We start from the raw sequence: 14,369 nt of genomic DNA on the forward strand, positions 1-14,369 counted from the left end.
AACAGTCGGTTTTGAAAAAAAAAAAAAAATTCAGTCGGTTTTGAAAAATTGTTCTTAAAATAACTTAAGTGGTACGGGATGAGCAGAGATTTTTTTCTCTGCTTTTTCAGCTCAAAAAAAAAAAAAAAACTTAAGTGGTACGGTGTAAATTATAAAAATGAAGATTTTGCCTTTTGGGGGCCAATACAGAAAATGGTTAGATGTTAGGGCGTAAAATGAGAAAATCCTCTAATAACAAGAAAAAAGAGTAAAATTTTTTGGCGCTCTCAAAATAAAAGGACGGCGGATTTCTTTCGAAACCCTTTGATCGCGTGCTCCAGTTCTCAATCGTCGCCATCGTCGATCTCCATTTTTCCAGACGAAGGGTTCAATACATGGCGTCCATGGACGAACCCCTCGATTTCGAGAACGAAGATCCGCTCTTGAGCAGCCCTTCACTCAACGCGAAAAGGTGCCTCTTTCAAACCCTAGTTTCCAAATTTAGCGGTTAATGTTTAAACTACTTAGTTCCTGCAACTTATTTTGACGTCTACGTCACTAATTCACTGCCACCGTGATTTTTGAGTAGTTTGCTGGTCACATTTGTCAGTATTCATGGTTTAATGTGGTTAAAGATGAAATCTTTGGATTGAAAGGTTGGAAATGGCAGCGGATGCTGCTCTTAGTAGCGCATTTCGATGTTGAAAAGGAGAAAGATTATGAGGAAAAAGCATAATCACGGTGTTGTATGTGGTTCAGTTATTTGAATAGACTCCAGAATCTGTATGCAGTTCAAAATTATGATTTTTTTTTTAGAATTTGGTACTCTTTTGTCCATTACGATTAAAGTTTTCTCCAGCAAATCATTTTAAGTCCGTACTCAATTTACCCAAGTAAGTAGGTTGCACTACAAGGTAACTTTGGGCAGTGCTTCAGGATTAAATTGGTGGTATTATGTTCTCTCAATCACTTAGGTACGTTTTTTTTATTTTTCATTTTTGCGTTCACGGTTCTAAGATCTTTTGATTGGTCTATTTGTATTGCCTGGCTTATTCTTAAGTACTATTGGAACCCTGGACTACATTTATGTGGATACTTGGTACTGTCCACTAGGTTTTTCAGTTGTCTCAAATATGATGACAAGGCACTTCACTTCTGGACCATCTGATGAATTGTATGGTGGCCTTTAAAACCTTAAAGAATTTAATCCTGTTTCAACAAGAACAACAGCAGCTGGACAGTTTTATAATGCTTTTGGTTCATCTATATGAATCCTTAATGTTGGAAAATATTGTATTTTCATCCTTTGATGTATTGGGACTGCAACTGACACATGTTCATTCCAATGCTTGCTTAATAAAATATAAGAATGTTTATTATGTTTCTACTTTCTAGTGATTTGTCACATCTAACTCTATTTAACTTAATGAAATTTGTTTGCAGGAGAAAGGTCATTGGCTTGGACGACCTCATTAATGATTATTATAGAGAGCAAGATAAACTGGCTAAGAAGAAGTCCAAAAAGGCTACTACTTTAAAAGGCGATAATTCAGATGAAGAAGATGATAAAACCAAAATGCTCTCTAAAGTTGTTAATGACTGTCAAAAACAGGCTAGTAAACAAGACTTGAGACGTCTGGATTAGTTTTATTATCTTCCCTTACATTTTTGCTTGACTTGTTTGTAGGTTAACAAAATGTGTACTGATGATGATGTACCTTTATGGGGCCAGAAAATATTTGGACATCAGGTCTTCTAGAATGTTAACTTCAATACATCATTTATTTGGCTACACATATTCTTTACATTTTAGCATGCTTCTAATTTTTGTTTTGTTATAAGCACAGAAATCCGCACTATTATCGGAGTTGAAAGAGCCTGTGAATTGCGAACTTTTGCAATCATTTAAAAACAATGAGCTCAATTCATTTTTCGATCTGAATACTGATGGTATGTTGTTTTCTTCTCGATTACTTCAACATCTTCATGTCATGAGATGATCATATGTCATATCTTGTTTCAAATTTTCTACTGAGGAACTTTGATTAAATCCTGTATTATTTACTTGCACCATCATTATTCACATGTAGGAGAAAGCTTTATGAATGGCTTGTTGATGAATGGATGGCTCTCAAAATTAGCCCTTGCACGTGGTTTTGTTGAAGATTCTATAGCATCTTGGACATTTCACACATGTCAGTTATTTTAGAAGTTGCTGTGCTTTACTATATTGAACCCTTTCTTCTTTAATATATATTTACTTTTTGAGGCATCAGTGCTGTACTCTTCAAATAAGGAATTGCAGGTTGCTGCATGTGACTTTTGGTGCAAAATTCTCCTATCAATAGATGAGGTGAATCCTGCTATATTTTTGAAGACGGAAGCCCCCAGTTTTTCAATCTTAAATATTTTTAGAATATGCAGGCTGATCGACCATTAGTAAGATTTGAATGGTTTCCTACATTTTCCAAATTGAAGAATGCCCTTGAAGCTTATGGTTATTTGTCAGACACACCTGATTCATCAGTTTCAACGACAGTCTCTACTGGTTAGCTCCACGAATCATTTAAATATCAGGGTGATTCATGTTACTTAAGGATTATTGCACATGCTGTTGATTTCTGCATATTTACTCCCATCCTGACCAAGCATTTTTTTTGGGTAAAAGGTAATAACATGTGTTATATTAATTCACATCAAGTTAATTCATCGTAACATTTCTTGTGCCCTTGTATTTCTTAAAAATTTACTTTGTCCAAAAAATATGATTATATTCGTATTCAGGAGGTAAAGTTTTCTTTGTTAGAACAGTATTTTTCTGTTTTCATCTTTCTCCCTTGACAGGGTAAATTTATTAATATGTAACTTATTTTATTGTCGGGGGCTTCACAATCTGTCAGTGTTCTAATGCAATTGTGTGTTTACATGTTTCATGGTAGCAAGGAACCATGCTTTATTGCCTTGCAATTATATAATATGCCGGATTCTAATCAGTAATAATCTCATGACTAGATCTTGAAACGTATAATCATTAGAATAAAGAATATTTATAAGTGTACAAGCTGTCATGGATTCAAGCTTATGACTGGCTTTTGGAAGAACTCCGTCTACATGTGTTGAGATTGAATTGAATTATTTGCAAGTAGACAAGTGATAACTTTCAAAGCAGTAGAGTATATGGAGAAGTGATAATTTCTACAGTAGAACAAAAGGAAATGCCTAACTGTTGAAAAATAATCTAAAGGGTTTAAAGCTAACAAAACAAAAGGAAATGCATAGAGTGATTGATAGCCCAGAAATGCCTAGCAGTGACCATTTCTTATATTTAGGATCAATTATTTTTCTGGTGAGAGGTAAAAGAATTTGGTTCAACAGGTTAAATTTGAGAAGTTGATAGTCGATCGTTAATAGTTGGTGAGTACTTCTTTCTGTTTCTCTCGACTTTAGTCATGCTCCATAACTAACCCCATTTCTGGTTAGAAAGGAACAATGCTGATAATGTGTGGCGGTCATTGAAAGTGCTTTGCCAGACTTATTTTAATAAATGGTGCTTAATGTTTTGAAGCTGTAGCAATTTACTCGTTGACACTTTTTCTGAGGTAGCTTTGACGGTTTTCTAACTTGATCTACTTTGATTTCCAGACCTCGGGTGCGAAGGACCACCTGAAAATATTTGGTCATGGATCAATATTGTTTCTGCTTGCTGCCGTTTTAGGTACAAATTGAAAACCTACAGATACTAAATAACCTCACCAAATATTTGTTTACCTGATATTTGCAGCATTAGTGCTCTGCAGTAAACAATGAAATCATTTATGGTAACTTACTGTTTCCAGAATAGTTATTTACTTAAAAGTTGCTTAGCATGGGCTTGCTGCTTAGATAAATTCATATTTGTGTTATCTGTGTAACTTAATTACACCTTTAACCTTTGCGCTATCTTTGTGCATTTGCAGAAGTGTCGGAACTATATTCTCTGCATCAGAAGCAGCTGACTTACTTGCTGTGATTGTTCGTATCTATTTAGACCGCCAACTTCAAGGGTTGTCTGTTATCCTGAATGAATGTATGCAATCAGTTATTAGTTTCTTTAGTGACAGTGAATGGGATTTTGGCTGTAAGAAGGTTGCACATTCTGTTGCTTGCAGGTAGCATGTGGAATAAGATCATCTGCTTATCATTTTGAATTCTTTCAGTCAGCTTGAAACATCTACTCTGTTATCTCAAATTTTATTGAGCTACTTTTGTCAATTTTGATGACTGGAATACCATGTTTATCTTTCTGCTAACCACCTTGATGCATGTCCCATAGATGGATCGCTTGCTTTAGTAGCAAATGATAAAAGGCTAACATAAAATGTAGATGCAGATGACAGCGAATGCTAAGGTCAGGATAGTTTTCTTTGTAGACCACCATCTTTGTAGACCGCCATAAGCAGACATTTTACTGGTTACACGTTCTTTTAAATTTTTTGCATGGAAATAAGGACATCAAAACTAGATGCTTAGCTGGCGAAGTGTTTTCTTTGCAACTTTTTCTGGGATATAGAGGGTGGCTGGGGAGCTTTTTCTTTTTCTTTTTTTTGGGCGTTGCTTTAATTTGAAACGTAGCTATTGATTGTTAGACATTGACGTAAAATCTCTTTGCAAGTGCAGAATACCTAAGGATCTCAACTGCTTACGGATTGTAGAATGCATTTCCGGGGTAGGCAGTCGTAGTAAGAATCTCAGGAGTCAGGTGGCACTCCAGACACTTATACTTTGTTTTAATGAAAAAGTAAGTTCTTTCAAGCTTTATGTAGATCTTGTAGTAATTTCTTGTGATAAAATATTTGTGTGTTTCTGGTTACACGACAAAGAAATGCTTAACCTTTGCTTTAAGAAATCTACATCAATATACGAATGCCATGTCCTTGTTATTAATACCAGAGGCCCTGCACTGGTTGCAATGTTTGTCTGTGTAGGTGAGCGATGGCAAAGAAATACTTAATCTTCTCACAGCTATGAATGTGAAGGACAAAAATTGTGATTTTGTCAAGCTGTATATTTACTTAGTTCTAGTCGAGAATTGGCTTTTGTGTTATCATTCCATAGAGGAGAGAGATGCAGTTCTTGATTTATGGTGCAAGTATCTACGAAACTGTTCTAGCCAAATTACAAGTACAGACTGGAGATCTTATGCATCAAAGGTTCGCTGATGGGATTTCTACGTACAGGTTCTTGTACATGTAAATGTTGCTAAATTCTATGTTTTGTATTACAGGTCCGTAATAAAGCTTCGTATCTATTGCAAAATTCCACAGTGAAGGAAATGTGAATAGAAGGCGTCAGTTTTCTTTTTTCTTTGGATATCGCCATGTATAAACTAGGTACACTATGATCTTTCTCATTCTAGAATTTACCACAACATCAAGTTAATCTCTCTTTTAAACTACATATTTTATACATTTCTGATGGTACATAATTGTTTTTGATATGTTGCAGGTCCTACTCCAATATGTACTTTTAGTAGCAGCTTGGTGATATCCTCCGTTGGGTCTTGAGCAAGCAATACTACAGCCCATGGCTTTCTTTATGAGATCTGCTCTCGTTATTGTTCTTTTGGACTATTAATTAACAAATATTTATTTGATCCTAAAAATTTGAGATGAAATCTTCATTACTGTTGTGGCTGTTGATTTTAGGACTACTATAGAGCAAATAGGGGTGATTCTATTGATCCATTCCAATCAGGTATATCTAGTGGAACCAGAAGTTCATGTTCACCCTTTGGCACGCATCGTGTATAATTTCTTGCGGTGAATGAAACTTATGAGATCAGTGTTGATGTGATAATTGTTAAATTTTTATATCAACATATACTTAAAATTTGTAAACGTATATACAGTGAAAAAAATATTTATACGGTTTTAGTTAGAGGTGTTCATCCGGGCCGGCCAAAACCGAAGCCCGACAAACACCGCCTTTTGACTCAGTTACGTAAATTGTCAGCTGACATAGTAAGCCGAGTGTAGGAAGTTTGAGGCATCTCGACCTCAATTCGTCTGATTAGGTGAGGGGTGAGACACGTGTCAGCTTCTCTAGGGAGATTAGCACTTGTCAAATTTCTAGACTGTAATAGATGCCCCCCTTCCACTTGAACCCGGCTAGCTGAGTACGGGTGGAAGATCAAAGGCTGTCGATCAGTGAGTTTTAGGGTGCATTTATGAAGAAAATGATGGGTTACTGTTGAGGAGACCTTTTGACGTCAGCAGATATGATGAGTCATCATCGTTTCGATTTACAAGATGAATGGTGTATCGATCAACGGGCAACACTTCATTTCCCGTACTGATGGTTCGACTTCTAAGGTCGATCTTAGTCATTTGCTCCTGATTGAGTCGGTCGTTCTGATCTTGACACATGTCTACATTCAAGCCTATATATATAGCCCATTTCTGAGAAGAGCTTATTTTATAAAGCTATCTGCCACCTGATCTCAAAAACCCTAGTTCTCACCGTCGAATGATTTCCGACAAAAACTCCTACTAAACTATTGATGGCTTCCACCGCCTCCACTTCTGACCGTAACGAGGTAAGGATCAACCTCCTCCGCCTGTTCTGCTTGAAAGTCTGGACAACAAATCTCAAGGCTTATTATGATCGCTTTGACTTTCCTAAAATCTTTACTCTATCGGCACTAGAGAGGTCGGAGGATGTATATCACCATGGTGGTAATAAGGCTCCAATCTACCTAAAGCATTTGGAGTATGGACTCCATCTACTACTGCACGCTTTCATCCGTCAGGTTTGTGAAGCTTTGGGAGTATCCCTTTCTTAGATCAAGCCGAACTCGATCACCACTTTAGTGGCGTATGTGGTGATTTATCCACCATGCCGAGTCTACGCATGCTGGGTCATCTGGTAAGCGTCAAGGTAGCTAAGAACAAGGGCCATTATTTATCTTCAGAACTTAGTCGAATCCAAACTCATATTAATTGCTTATGACTCGAACAAAGATTGGAAGGAGAAGCTCGTGCCGGTTCCTGGGCCGACTCCATCCTGCTTTGTCCGACTTGGCCCAAGGTCAAGAAGGATGTGCTGAAGCCGGGCCTTCTCACGAATGAGGAGAAGCAAGGACTCAACAAGATTAGAGCTTATGTCGGGTCGAGGGAGATCAGCAACTTCTTCGAGCCAGTTGTCCTCCGAGTGGTCGGCATATCTCGTGTGCCGCCGACCAAGGAAGATAAATCTGAGCTGATGTCTTGATGCTCCCCCTTAAAGAGTCAGATGAGGCACAACCAGAGTCGACTATTAGCCCCCAAAAGCGTCTGAGGGGTGAGTTGGCTCCTGAAGAGGCTGAGGCGGTGGCAACGAATGTTGTTGAAATAGCGGCTCGACTAGTGAAGCCGAGTGTTACTGCCCAGGTCGAGAGACATGATAAGAAGAAGAGGAGAAGGATGGGGGAAGTGAGTGGCTGAGGTCCTCATGGAAGTGATGAGCTGGCTCAGGTTGAGTAGGAAGGAGGAGTGGATGCAAGTGCTCCTGCCTCGGTCCCAAAAGTCAGCCGACATCCTCTAGCTCCAAGCGCGCCCTTAAGGCGACCGAGATCATCATGATTGATAAAGCATCACCCGCTCAGCTTTTGGGGGGAGAGGAAGTGGTGAGGAGGCTGAGGTACGAGCTAAAGAGGAGACATCTCAAGCTTTCCTGCATGAGCCAGTCTAGAGACCAGGCAAGGCGCCGGTCGAGGAAGAGGCAGCCGGACCTCCACCAGTCCAGGAGTTGACTGAGGCAACCAACTCTAAGGACTAACTTCTAGTGGTCGTTCCCCTATCGTATCGATGAGCTTTGACCCGAACGTGTGGGGGCCGATGAAGGATATGCTAATTAGCTCCTCCAGAGATGACCACCAATATAACAGGGAGCCATCCTTGGGCAACCGATACGTGGCCAAGCAATCTCTCGACAAGAGGAATTCTGTCTTGGAGTCTTAGATGGTCTAGGTTGGGCTTTGGAGTAATTTTATCTTCCTAGAGATGATGAAATCCTTGAGAGGATGCCCACAGTCGACCTTTACTAAGCCCTCAAGGGTTATCTCTTGTGAGGTACTCTAATTGCGCAGGAGCTGTTCTCTCAGCTTGTGCTAGCATGAGACCTCCCCCGCTAAGATGTAAGAGGTAGGGGAGGCTGATAGGGTGGCTTGGGAAAAGGCCGAGAAGAAATGTGCTTCTATGGAGGTTGAGCTGGATGCCTGGAAACAAAGTGATGGAAAATGGCGCCGGAGCTGGAGACTAATGACAAGATGATCGAGGGACTCAAGGCCCACAACCAAAAGAAGTCAGTCACCATCGAGAGGTTAAAAGAAGATGTCGGCTATCTTCAGCACAAGATTCTCGAGCGAGATGACTGAGTGAAATACCTGGAGAGTGTGCTTGAACTTGAGAGGTGAGAGAACGAGATTGCTTTTGAACGCTCCCAGTCTACTCGCCAAGAAGTTGATAACCTCCAGGTACAGCTTAAAGAGGAGGTGGCCGCACATGAGCTGCTGAAGAAGGAGGCAAGCCGAGCGGCATTGGAGACCAAGAAGCAGCGAGAGCCACTTTTCGCTGAAGTTCAAGCATTACAGGGTCGCCTCTGCTATCTCAAGTCTGAGGCTTCTAGGGTGGAGGTTGTGGATAAATACCGCAATAGCCCTCTAGGTAAGGTAGAGATGGCTCTGACTTGTAAAGCTGGCTTTGACTTCTGGGTCAGTTCCCTCATGAATCTTGACCCGACCCAGATTGTCTTTATTATCCTTCCCGAGTTGCTAACTGTCTCGATATCTTAAAGGAGATAGAAATGAAAGGAGGCGAGCTAGTGCTGGATGTTGACAATAGGGATGAGGGAGGCAAGGAGTCAGAAGGAGGCTCTGATCAAGATGAAGAAGATATCCCTGCTTCTTCTCAGCCAACTTCAGCTCTAGAGTCGGGTGCCGCCTTGCCCAGTTCTACTCTTGATCTGAGCCGAGCTCCTTAAAGCTTCATGTATCTTTTTTTTTTTGCAAAGTATATGTGAATGTATACAATGATGTAAATGTCTAGATTATATGAATGAAATTTTGTTTTTGTCTTCTCGATTTGTGAATCTTTCTCACTTGCATTTATTTCATGCCTTGCTCAAGTATGTGTTTGATATAGAGCCAAGTTGGCTCAGTCGTGTACGGCGGATGGGGAGACTCGGCTTCAGACCTTATTTATTAAATATGAGTACATGGTCCTAAAAATACGTGCCTTAGGCTTATGTAGGTGTCAAGGTCTAATTGTAGATAATTTAGACACAAATATTTTTGTTAATTTAAACCGAGTACCTTTAAAATATCAACCGGTTCTTTGGGTTGGGGGCGATTTGGCCTTGTGCCTTGGGTTTACTCGCGATGACACCAAGGTCTTAGGGTAAGTGCATTGGGCTTAAGGAGATGTCAATGTCTTTTTTGTCTAAATAGATTGAGTTGACATGCCTTGGTTTTACCCTGAGAATGTACCAAGGTCTTTTGTCAATGACGTGCCTTGATTTTACCCTACATATGTACCAAGATCTTTGGTGGTAGAGCCAACACAATTGAAGTGTGCCTTAGTTTTACCCCGAGAGGGTACCAAGGGTTTGTCAATGGTGTGCCTTAGTTTTACCCTGAATAGGTACCAACGCTTTTAGAGTCGAAGCCGACCGAATCGATGATGATTGGTCGATGAGGGTTGCACATTGATACAACCAGAAAAAAAAATCTTGTTTGAGGGTAGCACCATTAATTTAATTACCTTGAAGAGAACTATATTCGCTTTGGTCTTATTCAATCTTTGACTGAAGTAGGCCGAGTCGATGAAGATCAGCCTTGGCAGCAGCTTCTCATCTCATGGTTTGAGCATAATGGGCCATCTGCCTTGATGTAAAGGGGAGATGAAGGGCCCCATAGTGGGCGCCAAACTGTTGATGTCGGCTATTAAACAAGGGTTTTATTTGTGAATTAAAGTAGAATCAGGGTCCTCAAACTCCTTCAGATAGCTGATCCTATAGATTGTTGTTCTTCCCTGCACACGAAATACTCGTGAGAGGCTGGAATTGTGTTCTCTGGTTATTCCTGTGACGATCAAGTCAATGTTCGAGCTTGTGTGGAGAGTATAAAATAAGTAAGGGAATAAATGTAGAGTTTAAGAGTTACCTCCCCCACCCCTTTACGTTGTGCAGTGCCACTTCCTTTTATAACAGACTGGAAGGATAAAAAGGTAACTATGGTCGAGTCCAGGCAAACTGCTGAGTCGACAGATACCTTGCAGGTGTCGACTGCAGAAGAAGGTGTGTCATTTGGTTATGTAATGAGAGACTGGCAGCAGGTGCTTGGAGCTGAATGTGTCCGATGAGTCATAAAGACTGTGGAGACTAGAGTAATGATCATTTTGTCAGAGCATTTAAAGCGAGAGTTGTTGGCTAGCGAAGGGTTCAAGGTAACTGTTGTCTTTCAGCTTGTCTGGTCAAAGGCTGAGAAGCACCGCCTTTTGACTTGGCTATGCAAGTTGTCGACTGACACAGTAGACCGAGTGCGGGAGGTTCGCGGGGTCAATTAGGAGAGATGGTCGACAAGCACCGCTTTTTGACTTGACTACGCAAGTTGTCGGCTGACACAGTATGCCGAATGCGGGAAGTTTGAGTGTCTCAGACTCAATTCGTCTAATTAGACGAGGGTTGAGTGTGTCAGCTTCTCTAGGAAGATTAGCATTTGTTGACTTTCTAGACTATAACAACATGTAATCCACATTTTTTAAGAACTCGTGGGACCATAAAGTGTAGATCAGATTAATATCTAATATTAATTATTATTTTTAATAAACACAACTTCATTAACAATTCAAATAGAAACATATAAATTTTCCTCATACACATCCATTATTTTAAGGGTTAGCATTTAAGCACCTCAAAGCTTTCACTGTCTTTTTAAAAACTTTGATTCTCCGAATTTTTCCCAAAATATACACCAAAAATTCAAATTTTTTTAACTTTGATACCGTAAAGTGACTTAACATGGGGTATTAAGGTGGTTATTATTTCTTTTAAACTTTCAGCAAATATCAAATTAAAAAGTGGTGTATACTTTTGGGATATTTAATTGCAAATACCTCTTACTTTAATTTTTCTTAATAATGACATCCAATTTGCTGCTATATGTATACCTTAAAGCAAAACTCTTCTCCTCAAAACCTCCGAGAGCTTGACACGTCAGCATCCCTTTTCTCCAATTTAATTGCTATCTATCCTTAATCTCATCGATCCATCCTTAATAATGTTTAAATCCCTCAAAAGTACTGGCCATAAACACTAGTAATAATAATTGTAACAACGTAATATATGGAGAATCATATTCCATAACAATCTCCTCAAAAGTACTATCTTTTGCTTTCATGATTATTGGTTTTGTTTTGATGAGAGGTTTGTGTAGGCATCGAAAATTGCCTATAGGTCTCCACGAATGGCTCAGTGTTAAGGAACGACAATGAACGTCATCATCCGATCCATAGGAGTTCGATTGACGTCGATGAACGATTGAAGTGAATCGACGAATTACGTGAGCCGATAGAATTTCGGAATAACGGAGGCACGGGCCAATCGGGAACCCTGCGATGTTCGCGATAGAATTTCGGAATAACGGAGGCACGGGCCAATCGGGAACCCTGCGATGTTCGCAAAAAGAACAATACCCTTCATATCTCGATCACTCTACAGATAATCCAACCATCGGAGCAGATAGAACTCTTCGTCAAGCTTCCAACGCACTTGGAATCACTCAAATCCGAATTCGAACCAAGAATTTACGGCGGAAACAATCAAACGTACACAACGGAGCGTCTCGGGCTGAACTGGGACACCCGGGGTGTCTCGGGAAAGTCGAAACACCCCAGGGGCCTAGACACCCCAAGGGTGTCTAGGCTTTGCCTAATAGCAACCTTAGGCCTCATTTTTGAGGATCTGGATTTTTTGGAGAGTTGGCGAAGCCCTGCTGCAGTGAAGAGTGGTCGAGCGCTTCAACACAAGAGAGGTATAAGGGAGTTCCTCATCACCCGTGTCCGTTCCTTAGCATTACCCTTCGCCGGTAATCCTAAGAAGAGCAAATATCTCGTTTTAGCCGAGATAGGCGCTTCAAGCTTCTAGATCTCCTCGCGGATTGACGAAGCTCTGCCCGATTTTACTGGATCAGATCTGATTGCCAGGTAGTCCACGGATATCGACGTCCCCGTCACAGGCCAAAGACCCACGCAGACCGAAGAACGATCTCTGCGTTTATTTTCAAGAGAGTTGTAATTTTATTTTTTTCGTTATTTGAATTCATTTGTAACGACTAAAGTTTAATGAAATCAATGATGAAGGCAACTTTCGACGAAAACAAACTGGCGACCACAGTGGGAGCCAACGGCCTCGCTGCCGAGGCCGTCGTGACGCAACCGGCATTCAAGATCCGGGTGAATGAAGAGATCGAATACGAGTTCGATCAACAAAAGTTTGAAGAGTACCTCTCTTCCTCCTCCTCCAGATCCGCCTCTCCAAACAGGCGTAGGAAGACTTTATCTTCCAGAAATGCTCGCGGGACCTCCGGCTCCAAGATCCAAGATCCCGTCGCCGTTGCTGCACCCGTGCCCCCACACCCACCCCCCCCCCCCGCCACAAAGGCGACTGCTGAAGTGGCTCCGGCTCCGTCGAAGAGAGCGCGCCAAAGACGGCGACAACGCCTTGCACGACAACTGGCCAAGGCCGCGGAATCGATGGACGGGATCCGCTACAATGAGGATCTAAAGTCCAGACAGCGCCAAGAGCAACAACGGCGCACAACCAACTCCTCCTCCAAGACAGAAACGAACGAATGGGTTCGTGTCAAGAGGACTCGCTCAACCCTCGAAGAGCGAATCAAGAAACGCCGCGCATTGCTTGCGCATGCCCGAGTCCTTCTGCAGAAAGCGGAAGAGATGCAGAAAGAAGAGACGGTCAAAAAGCCGTCAAAACAACAGCAGATGTGGGTGCCAAAGGCAAAGCCGGTGCCTAAGACAAGAGTGGACGGAATTGCCATCCAACCTTCATCAAATCCAGATCCCGTTCCCCTTGCCCCCGCACCTCCGGCGGAGTCAGGTAAGAACATGGACCCTTCAAGATCCAGGGTTCCTTTGAAAGGTCGCCTCGGTCCCTTACCGGAGAACCGAGGTAAAGCACCTGTCAAGGAGCGATTGGGTCCGTTAAAAGGTCCCCAAATGACGAACCAGACTGGGGGTCATGTTAATCCCTCCAAAAAAGATAACAAAGGGAAAGCCCCTGTTACCGACCGCATTGGATTGCATGTCGAAGTTCAAGAGCCCGTTAAGTTTTCACGCTCGCAAAAGCGTAGACTTGAACGAGCGACTTTTGAAAACGCTAATAAAGCGTCATATCCCCAGAGGGAAACACATTCGTCTGATGATGATTGTGTTATACCTGGGAAGTCATGCCAACACTCTATGGGTTGCTCCAGTTATCAAACTGATGAGTTGTACTATAGAGCTGGGGATACGAGTAAGTCTCGAAAGAGAGATGCTCGAGACACGGAACCTCACTGTCCGTGTGCCAACATCATCAAGGCGGTGTTGTCAGAATGCTGCTGTTCTAAAACCCCAAAGAGAGTCTCGGTATTCGAGAGGATTTCCAAGCCAAGGCATTTTCGTGGGAAGAAGTTCGTTCGCCAAGAGGACGAATTCCTAGAAGTGTCTGCTAATATGACCGGCAGAGATCGACACGACCCTCTAGCTCAGACCAACTTGCCGAAGCATCCCAGCGCATGACTTGGTTGCGGTCAGGGGTCAATAGGCGAAACAATTACCAAAGAATGCAGAAAGGACTTCCTTCATAAGAAGAGGTGTCAGATGCTGATTCAGACTCCTGCTCGGCTATAGCATCCGATGACACGGCGTCTAGTGCGGGACAGCCTTATGAATCACTTATGATCAGCGCTAAACAAGTAAGCAAGATGCTTGAAGATGCCTTGACTAAGCAGAAGGAAAGTTTCAAGTTCGAGATGGAGATGGCCATGCAGCAAATGAGAGAGATGCATGACCAGCAAATCACGGCACTGACAATTCACCAAGGAGAACCCAGTCGTCGCAATAATCCGAATCAAGATGAGAATGAACGGGAAGAGGAAAATGCCAACATGAACATCCCTCCCGTCAACAACAATAATGGAGGTGGTCCCTTGGATGATAATGCAAAAGAGGACCATGTTACCTCTCCCCGAAGCCACTCGAAGACAGATATGGGTGAAGACAAGAAAATGAAGGACTTGGAGAGCAAAATCAACGCGTTGATGAATGCTCAAGAAGTGAAAAGGTCCGGCATACCATGTCCATACCCAAGGGAGTGGG

The 14,369-nt window shown here is 41.8% G+C and overlaps 1 protein-coding gene across 3 annotated transcripts; it reads left to right on the top strand.

Annotated features, from left to right (window-relative positions):
- On the top strand, positions 259–5,834 carry LOC109836495. 3 transcript variants are annotated; one of them, XM_020404406.1, is made up of 14 exons: positions 259–451; positions 1,423–1,591; positions 1,667–1,729; positions 1,827–1,929; positions 2,070–2,174; positions 2,256–2,332; positions 2,404–2,527; positions 3,622–3,694; positions 3,936–4,127; positions 4,636–4,756; positions 4,944–5,168; positions 5,243–5,292; positions 5,464–5,549; positions 5,608–5,834. In XM_020404406.1, the coding sequence occupies exons 1-13, from the start codon at positions 375–377 to the stop codon at positions 5,486–5,488; spliced, it is 1,404 nt and encodes a 467-aa protein (XP_020259995.1). In that variant the 5' UTR covers positions 259–374; the 3' UTR covers positions 5,489–5,549; positions 5,608–5,834. The 3 variants fall into 3 exon arrangements, with proteins under 3 accessions (XP_020259995.1, XP_020259994.1, XP_020259996.1); XM_020404405.1 differs by having other exon boundaries at positions 2,395–2,527; positions 5,464–5,834; XM_020404407.1 differs by having other exon boundaries at positions 260–451; positions 2,395–2,527; positions 5,243–5,348; positions 5,464–5,834.

Source organism: Asparagus officinalis, chromosome 4 (assembly GCF_001876935.1).
Source record: "Asparagus officinalis chromosome 4, Aspof.V1, whole genome shotgun sequence".
NCBI lineage: Eukaryota > Viridiplantae > Streptophyta > Magnoliopsida > Asparagales > Asparagaceae > Asparagus > Asparagus officinalis.